The sequence below is a fragment of the Pan paniscus genome, chromosome 3 (genome assembly GCF_029289425.2).
Source record: "Pan paniscus chromosome 3, NHGRI_mPanPan1-v2.0_pri, whole genome shotgun sequence".
NCBI classification, from domain to species: Eukaryota; Metazoa; Chordata; class Mammalia; order Primates; family Hominidae; genus Pan; species Pan paniscus.
The window spans coordinates 47,614,583-47,634,583 of NC_073252.2; the positions used below are offsets into that span (position 1 = coordinate 47,614,583).

Here is a 20,001-nt window from a genome sequence, read left to right on the forward strand (position 1 = left end):
TATTTTAAGTTAAGTCTATATTCCAAGTTACCTATTGTTAAGTTTGGTCTATATTCAGCTAATCAGCACTTCTTTTTAAAACCCTAAATGTAGTCACTTCTTTCACTGATCACCCCATCCTCCAGGGGGTGCAGGGATGATGACACAGAGGGGCTAGCAAGAATTTTCTCATGTACATGAAATGCAACAGGTGACGACCTTATTATATTTAAAAATGTGCCTGGTTCTCCTATAATAATGCTGGTTCTTCTTAAATGAAATCTATATTTCTTCAAAGAGCCAGAAGCAAATGAGTGCACCTTGTTCTCTGCTGTATTCAAAAAGTCTTTATATATTTCTCAGGACTGCACAATCCTATTTTGCATCCTAACTGATTTTATTTTTCAAGACACAGAATCAACTTTATATAACAACCTTATATAGAAGAAACTGTAAATACAATATAATTAAAAGTGATTATTTTCTTCTTACCTAATTTTAAACAACCAAAAAAAAAAAAAGCATTCTATTAGTTCCAATTAGTTTTCCATTAAGATTCATTATTTTATGCTTTGATAGCGTCAAGAAAACAAAGTAAACTAGGTAACCTACCTCAAGAATATCTCCCTCCGTAGAATGCCCAAATAACAGTTTCTGTGCCTCCACACTCCCTGAGGAATAGATGTACACCTTCATTCCGGCCTCTCTCCACTTCCTGACTGCTGGAACTACATCTGCAAAGAACCTAGAGGGAAGACCACTAAGTTAAAATACAGGAACACCTCATCTAGCCAGATGAAAACCTGTCAAAACAGATGCCATATGTTTCTCTCTCTGTGCCCAAATGGTAACCTGAGAAGCAGCTCCCTAAGACTACAAACTCCTGCAGTTCTAATAAACGTACTGCCCGAGTTCCAGGCTCACAGCAGATTAGAAGCAACAATCTATGTGGAAAGGAGGATAGTTTTGAACAGACAGCCACTAGTGACAGTAAAAAGGGACTACAGATAAAAGGATGAAATGGGAAAGTGTTTTTTAAATTCCCGAAGAACTCAAAAAAGCAAACAACAGCAATGATATAATATAATCTTTGATGTTCTTCATGACAAGAAAAGGTTAAATTATGTCCACTGTGCTTTAAGAAAGCATGGAAATGCTTTTAGAAAGATCTGCACCCAAAATAATCAAAACAAAGTTTGAAGGCTCAAAGCTATAAACTTATGATTAGCTAGAAAATGGAATTACTTTTTTTTGAGACAGGGTCTTGCTCTGTTGCCTAGGCTGGAGTGCAGTGGCATGATCTCAGCTCACTGCAACCTCCACCTCCTGGGCTCGAGTGATCCTCCCACCTCAGCCTCCCAGGTAGTTGGGACTACAAGCATGTGCTACCACCCCCAGCTTTTTTTTTTTTTCTTTAATTTTTTGTAGAGATGGTGCTTTGCCATGTCACCCAGGCTGGTCTCAAACTCCTGGACTCAAGTGATCCCCCCACTTCAGCCTCCCAAAGTGCTGGGATTACAGGCGTGAGCCACTGCACCCGGCCTGCATTTTTTGAGAACTAAGAAACAATGTTTTATTATATGGGGAAAAAATTACATAACAAGTCAGTTGAGACTTGTACCAACTCACATTAACCAGTCAGCAAAAGATGTCTTTTTCTGACTTCTGACACTCAGTCTCTTTTACCAATTCTAGTGTTTTCCATAGTCATGGAGGAAATTAACATCACAGGAGAGAGGTGAAAAGAGAAGCACAAAGAACTTGGGTTGTAGAACCAGTCATCTCTAAAAGATTACCTGGAAAATGTCAGTGGAGTCTTCCACTTTATATGTATTAACATGCTTAATATGTTGCACTAATTGAAGGAAAGAGATCAACGTATTCAAAACCAGTACACATATGTTATTCTGAGTACTAGTTTGCACTCATGGAGACAGGATTTTTCCTGTCTTCAGCAGTTAGTTGTATAATTAAGGAACCAAGACCAAGAGAAGTATGGGCTAACTACCGGGTGCACAGTCTCCTGTCTCCACTTTTTTGAGTGCTTTACAAAGTGAACCTGGCTGATATTCCCAGATCACTGGCATATCCTGAAATTCCAGTCCATCCTTTAAAAGGTAGAAGCTCCTCGTAAAGTACATAAATAAAGAAACAACATCTCATTTGACAGAAACACAAAAGAAATATATGCAGCTGGAAACAATCTTGGATCCTAGGGTTTACAGCAGGCAATGGCCTAAAATCCTTAAGAATTTCACGGCCAGGTGCAGTGGCTCACACCTGTAATCCCAGCACTTTGGGAGGCCAAGGGGGGCGGATCACAAGGTCAGGAGATCGAGACCATCCTGGCTAACACGGTGAAACACTGTCTCTACTAAAAATACAAAAAATTAGCCGGGCGTGGTGGCACACGCCTGTAGTCCCAGCTACTCGGGAGGCTGAGGCAGGAGAATGGCGTGAACCCGGGAGGCGGAGCTTGCAGGGAGCTGAGATCACGCCACTGCACTCCAGCCTGGGCGACAGAGCAAGACTCCGTCTCAAAAAAAAAAAAAAAAAAAAGAATTTCTCAGCAGGCCTGGCACAGTGGCTCACGCCTGTAATCCTAGCACTTTGGGAGGCCAAGCGGGGCGGATCACGAGGTCAGGAGATCGAGGCCATCCTGGCTAACATGGTGAAACACTGTCTCTACTAAAAATACAAAAAATTAGCCAGGTGTGGTGGCACACGCCTGTAGTCCCAGCTACTCGGGAGGCTGAGGCAGGAGAATGGCGTGAACCCGGGAGGCGGAGCTTGCAGTGAGCTGAGATCAGCCACTGCACTCCAGCCTGGGTGACAGAGCAAGACTCCGTCTCAGAAAAAAAAAAAAAAAAAAAAAAAGCATTTCTCAGCAGGCCTGGCATGGTGGCTCACGCCTGTAATCCTAGCACTTCAGGAGGCCAAGGTAGGTGGACTGCCCTGAGCTCAGGAGCTTAAGACCAGCCTGGACAACATGATAAAACCCTGTCTCTACTAAAATACAAAAAATTAGCCAGGTGTGGTGGCACGCACCTGTAGTCCCTGCTGTTTGGGAGGCTGAGGTACAAGAATTGCTTGAACACAGGAGGCGGAGGTTGCAGTGAGCTGAGATTGTGTGAATGCACGCCATCCTGGACAACAGAGTGAGACTATCTCCAAAAACAAAAATAGGCTGGGAGGGGTGGCTCATACCTGTAATCCTAGCAGTTTGGGAGGCTGAGATGGGGTGGACCACTTGAGGTCAGGAGTTCAAGACCAGCCTGGCCAATATGGTGAAACCCCATCTCTACTAAAAGTACAAAAATTAGCATAGTGGCAGGTGGCTACTCCAGAGGCTGAGGCAGGAGAATCGCTTGAACCCAGGAGGTAGAAGTTGCAGTGAGCTGAGATTGCGCCACTGCACTCCAGCCTGGGCAAAGAGCAAGACTCGGTCTCAAAGCAAAAACAGAAACAAACAAACGAAAAGAATTTATCAGCAATATGGTATGGACAACATAGCAAGACCACACCTCTACAAAAATGTTTTTTGAATAGCCAGGTGTGGTGGTGCGTGCCTGTGGTCCCAGCTAATGAGGAGGCTGAGGCGGGAGGTTCACTTGAAGGCTACAGTGAGCTATGATGGCACCACTGCACTCCAGTGTGGATCACAGAGCAAGACCCCAGCTCTAAAAAAAAAAAATAGGCCAGGTATTGTGGCTTACGCCTGTAACCCCAGCATTTTGGGAGTCCAAGGCAGGCAGATCGCTCAAGCCCAGAAGTTTGAGACTAGCCTGGGCCACATGGTAAAACCCCATCTGTACTAAAAATACAAAAACTAGCTGGGCATGGTGGCACATGCCTAGTCCCAGCTACTCGGTAGGCTGAGGTGGGAGGATCACCTGAACTAGGGGAGGTCAAGGCTGCAGTGAGCCATGATCATGCCACTGCACTCCAGCCAACAGAGTAGGACCCTGTCTGAATCAATCAAGAATTTCTCAGTAAGTATAATACTCAAAAGTCTCCTCAGGCAGGAGAGCTATTAGGAACTCCATAACCAAGACTCAAAGAATCTGTGGAAGTTGCTCAAAACAGCAAAGAAGAACGTGGTAGTGCGGACATCCTCTGAGTAACCTCAACATGGTGGGGCACAAAATTTCCTATGTCTCATAGAGCAAAAAGCAGGTAATTAACAGTCCAGGGAAGCAGCCCAACGGAGCTGTCACTCATGTGCTAAGAATCAAATATGACTTAGTTCAAGGAAGTCACCATTTTCTAGGAAGCTATTTTAAATGGAGACTTTGACACGTCCTTCAATCAACCCACAAGACCAGACAGGCAGGTCCGGGTAATCTAGTCAGCTGAAATATTTTAGCCAAGTTTTGAAAAAATGAAACAAAGCTCACTTGTTAGACTAAAAAGAATGTGGATTTTTATCTGTTTTACCAATCTTGTGACTTACGCTGGAAAGAGAGGACTGGTGAAAAAACATATTTGGATTTGGGACTGGTGAAATGTTTAGGCTGACTCAAGCACATACTCTGCTTTCATGCGCCCAGCTGTGAATGCCGCCCTCCACATGTGGCCCTGCAGCTGTTTGAGTGCAGTGGTCTTTCGATCCAGGGACATCTGCCAGCACACATTATCTACCACGGCCTGGATCATCTGTTGCAGATCATCCACTCCATTCCCAGACGCTGCAGGGATAGGAACAGCCCCATCCAGGTGGGCGTCCTCTTCAGCCTTTAAGTCAGAAACAACATGATGTTTGTTTTTTGCTTATTCAAAAAACAGTCATTTAAAACGAGACCCAAAAACCCAGCAGAACAACTTTCTCCATCATTAGCCCTAGTATGGCTGCAAATTGAAACATCATATACTTTGGAGCTGATACAAATGATTCCTAGAAGAACCTAGATTAATAAATTTACATTACCTTTCCTTTTGCTAAAAGCTGAAATTTAAACTGAGACGCATGTTGTATATGAGAAGAGAGAGCACATAATGATAGAATTAAGATTTGATTTGTTGATTCACTACTGGGATCAACAAACCAGGACTTTAACTCAATCTGATCATTTTCTCTGCACTATAACTAATGGAGAAAGAAACAAAGAAAATCTCATAAATTAGTTTACGCCTGGAATTCAGCAAAAAGAAGCTAGTGAAGTAATGAGGTTGGTTCACATTCAGTCTCCTATAATCTCTCACATCTTGCAAAAATCCTAGTAGCCACTTAGAACAATGACCTTGTGACAAAGCAGTCCAATTTCTAAAGATAAAGATACATGTGTACATATTTATATACAATAATGGGGGACTATGTATGTATGTTTCAACAAGGTTTTGACAACAAAAAAAGGTAAGGGAGGAAAGTAAAGTAAGTCCTCATTTAACATCATTGAAAGGTTCTTGGAAACTGTGACTTCAAGTGACATGACCTTCTCAAATAATGTCATTTCCTTCAACATCATTTTGTTATAACATTTATGTGGAGAAAAAAATTGGTTTTGTTATAGTTGGTTTAAAATTGAAAATTGAAATTTAAGTGTCATTTCAATTAGTCAGTTTCCAAGAACCTAAAAACAACATTAAGGACTCACTGTATTTCAGATTAACCCTGAGTTATCCAGAAAATTAAAATCCCAAATATTCCATGCCCAAAGGACATAACTACATCTTGAATCCTAATTCCTAACAGTAAAACATCTACAGAGAGCATTCCACAGTATCCAATATAGAACTAGAAAATAACTGCCAGTGAGTTAGCTCTGCAGACCATGTAAGATCTTTGCCACTGAAGCAATTTTAACAAGAAAAACAACAGAGCAGGGGTTCCATAGCACACAATGTGGAAGGAAAAGACAGACTGATGACTGGTGGGGAGAAGAGGGTAGAACAAAGCACAGGAGACCAAAGGAGGTATGAGGGCTGGGCCAGAGTGAGCTGGGGTGAGGAGTCTGGAAGGGGAGTGTGAGTGTGAGGACCCAGGAGCACTGCAGAGGGGGCAGCAGGGGCTTGCAGTAAGGAAGGAGGGAGTGCAAAATGATGAAGTACTGTCATATGGAGAATGACATAGCTTGGATGTGTGTCCCCACCCAAATTGCACATTGAAACGTAATCATCAATGCTGGAGGTGAGGCCTAGTGGGAGGTGACTGGATCGCGGGGATAGACTTCTCGTGAATGGTTTATTTAGCACCATCCCCCTTGATGCTGTCCTCGCAATAATGAGTTCTGGTTGTTTTAAAGTGTGTAGCACCTCCCCTCCCCACTCTCTTGCTCCTGACTTTCACCATGTGAGACGCCTGCTCCCGCTTTGCCTTCCATCATGATTAGAAGCTTCCTGAGGTCTCCCCAGAAGCAGATGTCGCTATGTTTCCTGTATAGCCTGTAGACCTGTGAGCCAATTAAACCTCTTTTCTTAAAAATTACCCACTCTCAGGTATTTCTTTACAGCAATGTGAGAACAGACTAATATAGAGACGTTAATAAAAAATGTAGAGACTGCTCAAAACCTTTTGCATTCTACCCAGAAAGGACTTTTTTTTTTTGAGACGGAGTCTTGCTCTGTAGCCCAGGCTAGAGTGCAGTGGCGCCATCTCGGCTCACTACAACCTTCACCTCCCACGTTCAAGCAATTCTCCTGCCTCAGCCTCCCAAGGAGTTGTGACTACAGGTGCCCGCCACCATGTCCGGCTAATTTTTTGTTATTTTTAGTAGAGGCAGCATTTCACCATTTTGGCCAGGCTGGTCTCAAACTCCTGACCTCAAGTGATCCACCCACCTCGGCCTCCCAAAGTGCTGAGATTACAGGTGTGAGCCACTGTGCCCAGCCTACAGTTGCCTTTTTCTAGAGCTATTTAAATTGCCTAACAATATCATATGTTTGCAAACTTAAGCCCTTTCTGCTCATGCCTGTAATCCCAGCACTTTGGGAGGCCGAGGAGGGTAGATCACTTGAAATCAGGAGTTCTAGACCAGCCTGTCCAATGCAGTGAAACCCAATCTCCACTAAAAATACAAAAAATTAGCTGGGCATGGTGGCAGGTGCCTGTAGTCCCAGCTACTCGGGAGGCCGAGGCAGGAGAATCGCCTGAACCCAGTAAGCAGAGGTTGCAGTGAGCTAAGATCACACCACCACACTCCAGCCTGGGCAACCAAGCGAGACTCCATCTCAAAAAAAAAACAAAACCAAAGAGCAACTCCAGAAACAACAAACTGACATGATCCAGCCTTTAATTATGTACTGTGAATTCCTAAGCAGGCAACTCACTAAGTCACTGCAACTTCCATCCCCTATCAAACCAGGGCACTTATTTTACAAAATGCTCAGAGCATGTCCTAAATCTCCAGGTACCCTCATTTCTAAGACACTTGGGAATTTCAGACAGAAATGTCCCAACCTGTTTCCTCAAAAGACTGACATCCTGCTGGCACTCCTCTTCTTCCCAATGTGTCTGCAGATATTCTTTAACATTTTCTTCGATGTAAGGAAATAAAATGTCCTGGATAAAAGAGTAAAAGAAAATACAAGAGTTAGCTTTTATCAGTTGTACAAGATCCAGTTCTTCCACAATCTTACCTACATAACTGTAACAAATAAATCAATGGAACTCTTTATGAAAATTGCTGCTGTGAATATGAGCAAGAAAGAGAGACAGAGGCCAAGAAACAAATAAACTAGACCAAGAGTCAGCAAACTACAACCTGCAGGCCAAATCAAGTCCACTGCCTATTTTTGTAAATGAAGTTTTATTGGAACATAGCCACACTCATTTATTTAAATAATGTCTGTGGCTACTTTTGCATCACAATGGCAGAATTCAGTATTTGCAACCAAGACCACAGGGCCCTGCAAAGCCTAAAATATTCACTGTCTGGTCCTTTACAGAAAAAGTCTCCCAACTACAGAACTAGATGGCCAGACCAAAGGTCCTTGAGGATATGGATTAAATGTGTCTTGCTCACAGCTTTATCCCCCATGCATACCACATTATTGTACATATCACTCAAATAATCTGCTGAAAAGAATGGTGTCCATACATGACAAGTATTTAAAAAAAAACAAACAAATTTGATCACCATGACTCTTTCTTGGTAACTAGACTACCTTTGGAGCATCCTATAAGAAAGTGATATGCGGCTGGGCATGGTGGCTCACACTTGTAATCCTAGCACTTTGGGAGGCCGAGGCAGGCAGGTCACCTGAGGTCAGGAGTTTGAGACCAGCCTGGCCAACATGGTGAAACCCTGTCTCTACTAAAAATACAAAAATTAGCCAGGTGTGGTGGCGGGCACCTGTAATCTCAGGTACTCGGGAGGCTGAGGCAGGAGAATAGCTTGAACCTGGGAGGCAGAGGTTGCAGTGAGCTGAGATCCCACCATTGTATTCCAGCCTGGGGGACAGAATAAGATTCCGTCTCAAAAAAAAAAAAAAAACAGTGATATGCAAAACAATTCAGTAATAAATAACCTGTCAGTAATCCATGCATTAGGAATTTCTTTCCCAGTCAGGCTTCTACCTCCGCTTTTTACTAGCTGTGTTCAAATAACTTATGCTCCTGAGCCACAGTTTTCTCATTTGCTACATAGGACTAACACAAGGCAAAGTCATTGGAGGATTGCAGTCTAATGGAAAGCACCTGGCATCTTACCACTTAATATGTTCTTTTTTTTTTTTTTTTGAGATGGAGTCTTGCTTTATTGCCCAGGCTGGAGTGCAGTGGTGAGATCTCGGCTCACTGCAGATCTTGGCTCACTGCAACCTCCCTCCGCCTCCCGGGTTCAAGAGATTGTCCTGCCTCAGCCTCCCAAGTAGCTGGGATTACAGGCACCTGCCACCACACCTGGCTAATTTTTGTATTTTTAGTAGACACAGGGTTTCACCATGTTGGCCAGGCTGGTCTTGAACTCCTGACTTCAAATGATCCACCGGCCTCAGCCTCCCAAAGTGCTGGGATTACAGGCGTGAGTCACTGTGCCTGGCAATATATTCTTAACATATTCTCCAGCACACGCAGTTAAACTGAGCAAGGATTACCCAAATTTCATGATAAATAATAGCAGAGAAGTTCCCAGAGGATAAATCACAAGCACAACCAACTTATTCATTCAATTTTCCTGAGGGCCTACAGAGAGCAGGACACTGGAGTTATGAAGCCATTCTTCTCAGAGAACTCAAGGAAATAAAAGGTGCAAGGTTTCAAACAATATTGAATGTTCGAGAACAGCTTTAGAAGTTGGAGATTACTTTAGAGTTCCTGATCATCCAATATGCCCCTCTCCTCATCTATAAAATGCACCACTGTACTAAGTCATCACAAAAGCTAGACAATGAGGCTAGAATTTAGTATAACATCTGGACTATAAATATTATTTGCTGCTGGGCATGGTGGCTCATGCCTGTAATCCCAGCATTTTGGGAGGCCAAGGCAGTAAGATCACTTGAACCCAGGAGTTCAAGACCAGCCTGACCCTGTCTCCACAAAAAATTGAAAAGCTAGCTGGGCATGGTGATGCACATCTGTGGTCCCAGCTACTTGGAGGGGCTGAGATAGGAGAATTACTTGACCCCAGGAGGCTGAGGCTGCAGTGAGCTGTGATTGCACCACTGCACTCCAGCCTGGGTAACAAAGCGAGACTCCTACTCAAAAAACAAACAAAAAAACAAATGATTTACAGTCAACATGTTAGCAGACGGTACTATTTTAGTGCAAAAGTGTTACTGCATAAAAGTATGTACATGGAATAATCAACTAAATTGTGAAAATTTTATCCAATCTTTCAACATACTTATTGAGAATATCTGTAAGACAAATACAATGCCTTCAAGTTGCTTATTAAATGGCCTGGCATGTACTATCATACATTATAAGAATTTTTTTTTTCTTTTTTGAGACAGAGTCTTGATCTGTCACTCAGGCTGGAATGCAGTGGTGACAATTACAGCTCACTCCTGTCTTGAACTCCTGGACTCAAGAGATCGTCCCACCTCATCCTCCTGAGTAGATGGGATTACAGGTGTGCACCACCTGTAATTAACCTTGCTAATTTTTAAAAAAATGTTTTGTAAAGACAAGATCTCGCTATGTTGCTCAGGCTGGTCTTGAACTCCTGAGCTTAAGCAATCATCCCACCTCAGCCTCCTAAAGTGCTGGGATTACAGGCATAAACCACAGTACCCATTGACAATAAATGTTTTAACTTCAGTTATAATCCACTTACAGATAATTTCAGAATACTATAGTATGACAAATATGCTACAATAAACTCAGGATTCTACAAATAAATGTGCGAATATTTTCAGTCCACCAGGCACTTAGGGAGTTGTTATGATTTAGCAGTACATACAACAAAAGGCTATAGAACTAGAGTTATTTGCCTTGTAGGGGAATATGATTAAATTCCACTAGGTGTTACAGAGGATACTGTGCAAGCAGCAATTTATATTACTCTGCAAAGCTCAGTGATCGCTTACTGAAAGAGCCATGAAATTTCGAAGACCTAATTTAAAAAGTTGCCTTGTAAATGTTTAGAAGTTCAAATATGGATATGCTTTATGGTCACGTGGTTGTTTTAATGAAAAGGTCATAGAATTAATAAAAATCAAACTGTTGTTACCATATTTATTCATCTCCTTTGAAGAAAACGGGTAATAAAAGGTACCTCCTAAAAATAGTGCTGAGAGGCCAGGCCAACACAGTGAAACCCCGTCTCTACTAAAAAAACAAAAATTAGTCGGGGCGTGGTGGTACATGCCTATAGTCCCAGCTACTCCGGAGGCTGAGGCAAGAGAAATGCTTGAACCCGGGAGGCGGAGGTTGTAGTGAGCCGAGATTGTGCCACTGCACTGCAGCCTAGGTGAGAGAGTGAGACTCCGTCTCAAAAAAAAAAAAAAAAAAAAGAATAGTGCTGAGAGTACAGCTACATAAAGAAACTACTTTAAAAGCTTTCTGGCCGGGCGCCGTGGCCCACGCCTGTAATCCCAGCACTTTGGGAGGCTGAGGCAGGTGGATCACTTGAAGTCAGGAGTTCGAGACCAGCCTGGCCAACATGGCGAAACCCTGTTTCTACTAAAAATACAAAAATTATCTGGATGTGGTGGCGCGAGCCTGTAATCCCTGCTACTTGGGAGACTGAGGCAGGAGAATCGCTTGAAGCCGGAAGTAGAAGTTGCAGTGAGCTGAGATCACACCACTGTACTCCAGCCTGTGACACAGGGAGACTCTGTCTCAAAAAAAAATAAAAATAATAAATAAAACAAAAGCCCTCCAAGGGAACTATACAATGCAAATGATTTATAGTACTTGAGAACTTAGTATTTTTTAGAAAACAAACAACACAAAAGCAATATTGTGGGCTATTATTTCCTTTTTGTTTTTTTTTTTGTTGTTGTTGTTTTTTTTTGAGACTGGAGTCTCACTCTGTCCCAGGCTGGAGGGCAGTGGCACAATCTCAGCTCACTGCAAGCTCCACCTGCTGGGTTCACGCCATTTTCCTGCCTCAGCCTCCCGAGTAGCTGGGACTTCAGGCGCCCGCCACCACGCCCGGCCAATTTTTTGTGTTTTTAGTAGAGACAGGGTTTCACCATGTTAACCAGGATGGCCTCGATCTCCTGACCTCGTGATCTGCCAGCCTCGGCCTCCCAAAGTGCTGGGATTACAAGCGTGAGCCACTGCGCCCGGCCCCTATTGGTGGGCTATTATCTTTCTTTTTTTTTGGTGGGAGTGCAGTGGCATGATCTTGGCTCACTGCAACTTCGTCTCCTGGGCTCAGGTGATCCTCCCACCTCAGCCTCCTGAGTAGCTGGGACTACAGGCGTGAGCCACCATACCCAGCTAATTTTTTGAATTTTTAGTAGAGATGGGGTTTCGCCATGTTAGCCAGGCTGGTCTCAAGCTCGTGGACTCAGGCAATCATCCCATCGCGGCCTCCCAAAGTGCTGGCATTACAGGCATGAGCCACCATGACCGGCCCCACATAAATTTATGTTGCTTTTTATTCTCTAACATTAATAGAGACATACGCCCAGGCGCGGTGGCTCCGCCTGTAGTCCCAGCACTGTGGGAGGCCAAGGCCAGTGATCACTTGAGGTCACGAGTTTGAGATCAGCCTGGCCAACATGGTGAAACCCCCTCTCTACTAAAAACAAAAACTTAGCCAGGTGTGGTGGCTCGCGCCTGTAATCCCAGACATGAGAATTGCTTGAACCCAGGAGGAAAAGGTCACGGTAAGCCAAGATCACGCCACTGCACGCCAGCCTGGGCGATAGAGCAGGACTCTGTCTCAACAACAACAAACAAAATTAACTGGCTTGATGGTTCCTAAATATAAATCACATCATACAAATAATTAATAAAACAGGTTACAAACAGTATGTACAGCATAATCCTATTGGGGGGATATTTAACACACTGAACAAAATATGAGAGAACATGAACTTAAATGTTTACAAAGGTTCTCTCTGGGTTATGACATTAAAAGAAACTTTTTTGCATATCTCTTTTCTGCAATAAAAATGTATAACCTTAATAGTGCTAAAAGTTAGCAAAACTAAGTGTTAAAAAAAAATCATAGATTGCCGACAGTGTTTTTTTTGTTTGTTTTTTTGAGACAGAGTCTCGCTCTGTCACCCAGGGTGGAATACAATGGTGCGATCTCAGCTCACTGCAACCTCCACCTCCTGACTTCAAGCAATTCTCCTGCCTTGGCCTCCTGAGTAGCTGGGATTACAGGTGTGTGCCACCATGCCCAACTGATTTTTGTATTTTTAGTAGAGATGGGGTTTCACCATGTTGGCCAGGCTGGTCTCGAACTCCTGACCTCTGATGATCCCCCGCATCTTGGCCTCCCAAAGTGCTAGGATTACAGGAGCCACCACCAAGCTGGCCTGCTGACAGTGTTTTAAATAAAATCACCCCCTACAAAGACAAATAATTAAAGGCTGTATCCAGTGAATAAACTTAGGGGAAATTACATGCAATGGACAAGAAGAGCTAGTTATCTGAGGCAGAATGACTGAAGAATTTAGCAAAATCCAAATTCCAATCAGAATGACTACACTGTGACTTCAAGAGAATAGAGCTTTATTGGCACAGGTAGTGAATCAGCTATACTATGATCAATCTGAAGAAAGACCACATTTGTGCTGAGCCACTTTTCTTCCCTGGCTCAAAGTCACTTACTTTGATGATCTTGTCACCTAGCATCTTTCTCTGTTAAAGTTAGCCTTCCCATGTAGTTTTCCCACAGATGTTTACTGCCAGATGTCTGTGACAATAGTATTAGGAAAATGTAATACATTAGGCTTTTTTGGTTTTTTAAATTTATTTTTGTTGTTGTTGTTGTTGTTTCTGTAGAGACAGAGTCTCACTATGTTGCCCAGGCAGGTCGTGAACTCCTGGGCTTAAGTGATCCTCCCATCTCAACCTCTGAAAGTGCTGGGAGTAAATAACTGTCACAAGATCTGATGGTTTTATTTTTCTTTATTTTATTTTATTTTGAGATGGAGTCTCGCTCTGTCGCCCAGGCTGGAGTGCAGTGGCGCCATCTCAGCTCACTGCAAGCTCCGCCTCCCGGGTTCACGTCATTCTCCTGCCTCAGCCTCCAGAGTAGCTGGGACTACAGGCACCCGCCACCAGGCCTGCCACCACACCCGGCCAATTTTTTGTATTTTTAGCAGAGACGGGGTTTCACCATGTTAAACAGGATGGTCTCGATCTCCTGACCTCGTGATCTGCCCACCTTGGCCTCCCAAAGAGCTGGGATTACAGGCATGAGCCACCACACCTGACAACCTGATGGTTTTATAAAGGGAAGCTCCCTTGAACATGCCCTCTTGCCTGCCACCATATAAAATATCCCTTTGCTCTTCCTTCTTCTTCTACCATGATTGTGAGGCCTCCCCAGCCATGTGGAACTGTAAGTCCATTATACCTCTTTCCTTTATCAACTACCCAGTCTCAGGTATGTCTTTATTAGCAGCATGAGAACAGACTAATACACCAAGCTTTGTTTAAATACTTCTAACAATGAGAATTGCTACTTTTTGGAGTGGTCCATGCCATCTGCCAGATAGTTTCAGCAGTTGTGGTATTAGAATTGCTCCTCAAATAGGCTTCCTGAAGACCACAGTAGGAGCTATCAAGAAGTTTATGTGTTCTGGCTGCCACATGGGGCCACATGGTCTCAGGAATTAAAATCCTACTGTCCTCGTCTTCATGGGAGTAAACAGGGCTGGACCCATACAAGGGGTGTAGGTTGAAAACTGAAAGCTTAGGAATGAACATCAGATTTCACATGTGCATTCAAAATGAATTAATCAATGTGGTGCTGATAAGACAAAAGATAGCCCCATTAAGGAGATTAAATTATAATTAACAAAAGATACACTGTTATCTAATTAAGTGCAATGAATCACACTGAACAAGGGATTGTTATCAGTACAAGAGGGCTAGTATTTGGAGTAAGGTTTTAAGAAGCAGCACAAAAGAAACAGAATATCTCCAATGAGTTCCAGAAAGGGAACTTGACTGGCCCAGAGTCCTAGTCCTTAACAGTGGAGGGGAAAGGAAGGCATTCACATTCATCTCCTTGAATCTGCCTAACATCCCTGCAAAGTAAGCCCTTTTTCATAGATGAAGACACTGAGGTTCAAAGAGGTTTCGCTGCTGGTGCAGAGTAAAGCCAGGACTCAAACCCAGGCCTATCAAATCCCAACACCTGAAGCCATCCAGCTCTCACGGGTGAATGACTTCAAGGAGCACTACTCACCAGGATCATCTAACTCCCTGGATCTTGACAGCATATTCTCTATGGAAATTTCTAATATAGCTTTGATTCCCCAAAGAGGTTTCATACAAAGAAAATGAGAGATTATGGTTCACCCAGTAGTTCTGTAACATTTCCTATAAAGTATCAGCAATAATAATTCAAGTAGTTATAGTAATGGGAGTAACTGCGAACATTTACTGAGCACTTACTATGACAAACACTTCTCTTTTCTATCTATAATCATTCCTTTGTGATCTTATCTAATTCCATGACTTTAAATACCGTTTATACTAATGATCCCCAAATTCTTACCTTTAGCTTGGACCTTTTCCAAATGCCTACCCAATATCCCCACTTGCATGTCTATTCAGTATCTCAAACTAAACACATCTGAAACCAAACTCTTGATTCCATCCCTTAATCCTCCTCCTCCCCCTACATCTCCATATCACAGTAAATGACAGAACCATCCTTCCAGATGCTCAGGCCAAAAACCTTAGAGTCATCTTTGACTCCTCTTTCTTTCAAACTCCACATCCAACCAATCCATCAGCAAATCCCATCAGCTCTACCTTCAAAATATATTCAGATCCAATCACTTCTCACCACTGCCACCACCGAGCACTCAAAATTTACTCAACTTACTGATAATGTCATTTTAATCTTCATAATAACCTGTGAAATTGGTGCTACTACTTCCTCCATTTTTCAGAGGCACATAAAGGTTAAGTACAAATTAACAAACTGAGATTATAGTTTACCAATCAGGTCTTTCTAATTACCTTCCTGAACTTACAACGACTTGGACCCATACGAGACCAGTCCAGAGAGAGCTGGAGTTAAGTATACACAAGCTTAACTGTCAAACACTGGTCTGACTGTGAGCTCCAAAGTCCCACCAAGGTCTCAATGCTGAAATTACCATTAGTTTCCAAACCGCATGCCTTAGTTTCTCTTTACTCAGTAAAGGGGTATCAGGTCCACACTTTTTAGACTTAAGAAAAGGAACTTGTTAGAAGGTCACATCATGAATCACTGGAAAGAAAATCAAGCTAAGAAATGAACCCCTCATGCACATACCTAGAAGGCAAACAACCCCTTTCTGTCCTAAAGACATTCTGTCTTTGACAAGAAACCCATTTTCCTGAAATGGTGTCACCTGGGAAAGGTCCAGAGAGGATCCAGGAGGGCCTCTGAGGATAAAGCTACCAACTTTCCACGCGACTCTTTAGTGAGCTGATGGGAAAATGGGTGCAATAGGATTAGGGCAGGTTGGTTTCCACTCCTCTTCTGACCTGCACCTCCAACAAAACCAGTTTTGAAAATCAAATGAGTTGATAAATGTGAAATTCAAAGTTTCATATAAAAATAACCTTTTATTGTAAAAAAGAATACTTTGTTTTCTTTAGTGGAGTGGTAACACAGGGTAAGCTGCAAGGATAGAAAATTTTAAGACCCATCAGACAAAGAAGAAGTAAGCACTTTTCAGGGCTAAACACAGGGTATCATTTTAAAAGTCTGTATGAGCAAGATAAAATCCAGCCTATGTATTTAAAATATAGGGGTTATAGCTTAAAATCGGTGCCCCTTTTAAAAATTGTTATTTTTTCGATCACGCCACTGCATTCCAGCTCTGTCACCCAGGCTGCATGCAGTGCAGTGGCACAATCACACCTCACCACAGTCTCTACCTCCTGGGCTCAAGTGATCCTCCCACCTCAGCCTCCTGAGTAGCTGGGATTACAGGTGCACATCACCATGTCCAGCCAATTTTTTATTTTTTGTAGAGATGGGGTCTCCCTATGTTGCCCAGGCTGGTCTTGAACTCCTGGACTCAAGTAATCTCCTTGCCATGGCCTTCCAAAGTGCTGGGATTACAGATGTGAGCCACCATGCCCAACCCCTTTTACTCAATCAGTCTGACTACATATCTTTCAAAGATCTGTATGACTTTACTGTGTACCTAGGGAAAAAAACAGAAGGAATATTCACCAAACTCTTAATGGTCACCTCTGGATGGTAGGAGCGTATCAGGGCTTTCACTCTCTATATCATACTCTTCTTTGTCTGCAATTTTATAATCAGGGTGAACTAATTTTCTAGGAAGAATATTTGGGGGGTAGAAAAACCTTTCCTCTAGTCTTACATTAACAGATGCAAGTTTCTATAAATAACATATTTCACTTTTATCTTAATTTTGTTAATAAATTTTTCTCTTTTATGACATTTAATTTCCATTATCAGCTGGTTTCATCCTCTATAACTTGTAGGTTTTGGAAATGTTGAGTCAATGAATTCTAATGCCACTCTAGAAACACTTTCAGTTAAATTGTTCAAACACAGTACCACCTTGAGGAAATCTGAAATAGCAAGGATTGCAGAGTATGGAAAAAACTGAATCCCAGTCCCTCCCACACCCATTCCGGAATGCATATCACCATCACCCAGCATGTACAGCATGCCTGATGTGTAAGCACTGTGTGAGGCTCTGGTCCCTGCCCTTGAGGAGCCTTCCACACAGCTTGAAAAAGAGGACACACATCCAACATCACAAGTCAGCTATTGGCTCCAGTAGCAAATACTACACATGGTACTGACAATGAGTGCAGAGGACGAAGAGAAAGGACTTTGAAATTCCTGCTTAAATAGGTCCTTTACAAGAAGAGGTAGCTCTTACTTCCATATTCCCACAGCTTAGCACAATAAGTAATTTTTTTTTTAAGTTAATGAGTGCATGGGACCCACACTTGGAGAGGAAAAGGTATGACATTCCAAGCTGGAAGAATGGTGGCAGCAAGAAAGAGCATGATTGGAATGTGCATGTTCAGCTATGTAAAGTGTAAAGGAAGAGAGGGATAGAAAGTTGGAAAACCCAATTTGTTGAACTCTCATCTCACAGCCAGTGAGAGACTACAGAGGACTTTGATTATGCAAAGGCAACCTATTTATGTAACTGTCTTCCTTTCTAGGTTCCCTGAGGAACCTGAGGGTGACAGCTGGGTCTTAAGGACTCTGGATCCCTACCATATCCTGGAACATGACAGGTATTCAATTAAATGTGAGGAAAAGGAAAGAAGGATTGATTAGGCTGGAAAGATTATGCTAATGCCACAATACTGAAGGTTCTAGAAAAATAAGGAACCAGAAATCAAAGTGAGAGGTGCTTTCTGTTTTTATAATTTTTTTTAAGACAGTGTCTTGCTATGTTGCCCAGGCTGGTCTCAAACTCCTAGCCTCAAGTGATCCTCCAACCTTTGCCTCCCAAAGTGTTCGGATTACAGGGGTGAGCCACCATGCCCATACTGAATTATTTACTTAATGCAGATTCTTTGGGTTCCAACAACGATAGGATGATGATGATGATGACGACGATGACATATTCTGTGTGAGAGCAGGATGAACATGACAGTCCCAGCTTTAGGGAACTAACAGGTGGCTGGGTGAGCAGATTGTCTAAGGCTCATGTGGTAGGCAGCCCAGGTCTCCTGAATCCTAGGTGAGGTCCCTCCCAGCTAGGTGGGACAGCTTCCTCCCAGAGGCCAGAGGTGCTTTCTATCCACCATTTTTTTTTTTTTTTTTTTGAGACAGGGTCTTGCTTTGTCATCCCGGCTGGACTGCAGTGGCACGATCATGGCTTACTGCAGCCTTGACCTCCTGGGCTCAAATGATCCTTCTACTTCAGCCTCCTGAGTAGCTGGGATCACAGGCACATGCCACTACACCTGGCTAACTTTTTTTATTTTTAGTAGAGACGACGTCATGCTACATTGCGCAGGCTGGTCTTGAACTCCTAGGTTCAAGCAATCCTCTCACCTTGGCCTTCCAAAGTGCTAGGATTACAGGTGTGAGCCACCAAGGCTAAGGCTAGCCTCCATCCACCTCTTGATATACGCAAGACAGTGATTCTCCAAAGACTCCTCACCTTGTTTCAAGCTGAGTCAACAAAAATCCTCTCACGTACTACCATGAATGTAGCTGGGAAACACTGCCCTAAGCAGTAGAAAAGTTTGCGGAGGGGGGGCAGTTGTTTATCAACCCATCAACAACTACTTATCTGCCATTCCAGTGCTTCCGCAAATTCTTAGAGATCAACAATATCCTGCGTCTTATTTTTAACATATTTCTGGGTAGGGCAATAAGGAGCAGAAGTCACTGGGAGTAACCATGGTAGGCGTAACTGGGAGCATGGTGGGTTTCAGGAAATGTAAGGTCCCTCTTTTCCTTATCAATCCTTCCTTCATAAGCACTTTCTATTTCCTCCAGTCTGACACGTCCTGCATTATAATCAGTGTTTCTATAGGACTTCGTAATTTTCAAAGGCTTTTGCATTCCATCTTATTTAACCTTCATCACCACCTTTATAAACAAAGCATATCCTAGTAGCCCATCCTTGCGGATGAAAAAGCCTAAATCCGTAGACTGAATGAAGATAGGGAAAGAGACCCTATTACAGTTACTGGTGTCAATAATAAATAGCACAGGTAGAAGAATGCTTCCAGTGTGCCATTCCTTGTAGGCTGTCTTCTAGCTGTTTCATTGTGCAGGCAGAGTGCGCATCCTACACTTCTCAATGCTGGCAATAATAGAAGTAATACTACTTATCAAATGGATGTTTAACCAAAGTTGGGAGATAACTATCAGACTTTAAAGCTCTCTTCCTAAAAAGACCATAATTTAATATAGCAGTTTTCATAAGAAAGATGTTAACTGCAACACTCCCCAATTATTATCTTCTAAAATACATTATAAGAGGACATAAAGAGGACTGTTAAATAATCAAGAATGAATTCACTATTTCTAAAAATGCTTTACCAGCCTGGACAACCCAGTGAGACCCCATCTCTGCAAAAAATTTTAAAAATTAGCTGGACATGGTGGCACATGCCTATAATCCCAGCACTCTGGGAAGCCGTGATGGGAGGACTGTTTGAGTCCAGGGGTTTGAGAACAGCCTGGGCAACACTGTGAAACCCCATCTTTATAAAAAATAAAAATAAGCTAGCTAGGCATGGTGGTGCACACTCGTGGTCCCAGCTACTCAGGAGACTGAGGTAGGAGGATTGCTTAAGCCTGAGAGGTCGAGGTTGCGGTGAGCTGTGATCGTGCCACTGTACTCCAGCCTGGGTGACACAGCCTGACCCTGCTTCAGAAAAACAAAAACAAAAAAGAACAAACACCAGAGGTATGTGTCCTGCGGTAAAGTGCAAGGATGGTGGCGGTGGATTTAGATGCGGTGGGAACATCTAAGGAAAACTGG

At 42.9% G+C, this 20,001-nt stretch overlaps 1 protein-coding gene across 3 annotated transcripts in view; it reads right to left on the bottom strand.

Moving 5' to 3' along the window:
• ENOPH1 (enolase-phosphatase 1) overlaps nt 1-20,001 on the bottom strand; it is a 30,114-nt gene that overhangs the window by 5,694 nt on the left and 4,419 nt on the right. For 2 of the 3 annotated variants that reach the window (XM_008957646.6, XM_003832263.7), the window contains exons 2-4: nt 7,376-7,477; nt 4,511-4,713; nt 592-724 (exon numbers count right to left, since the gene is read on the bottom strand). In XM_008957646.6, coding sequence (XP_008955894.3) covers nt 592-724; nt 4,511-4,635 — 258 coding nt within the window. In that variant the 5' untranslated portion in view covers nt 4,636-4,713; nt 7,376-7,477. Of the gene's footprint in view, nt 1-31; nt 725-4,510; nt 4,714-7,375; nt 7,478-20,001 lie in introns of all 3 variants that reach the window. The other variant, XR_010111963.1, reaches the window with a different exon arrangement.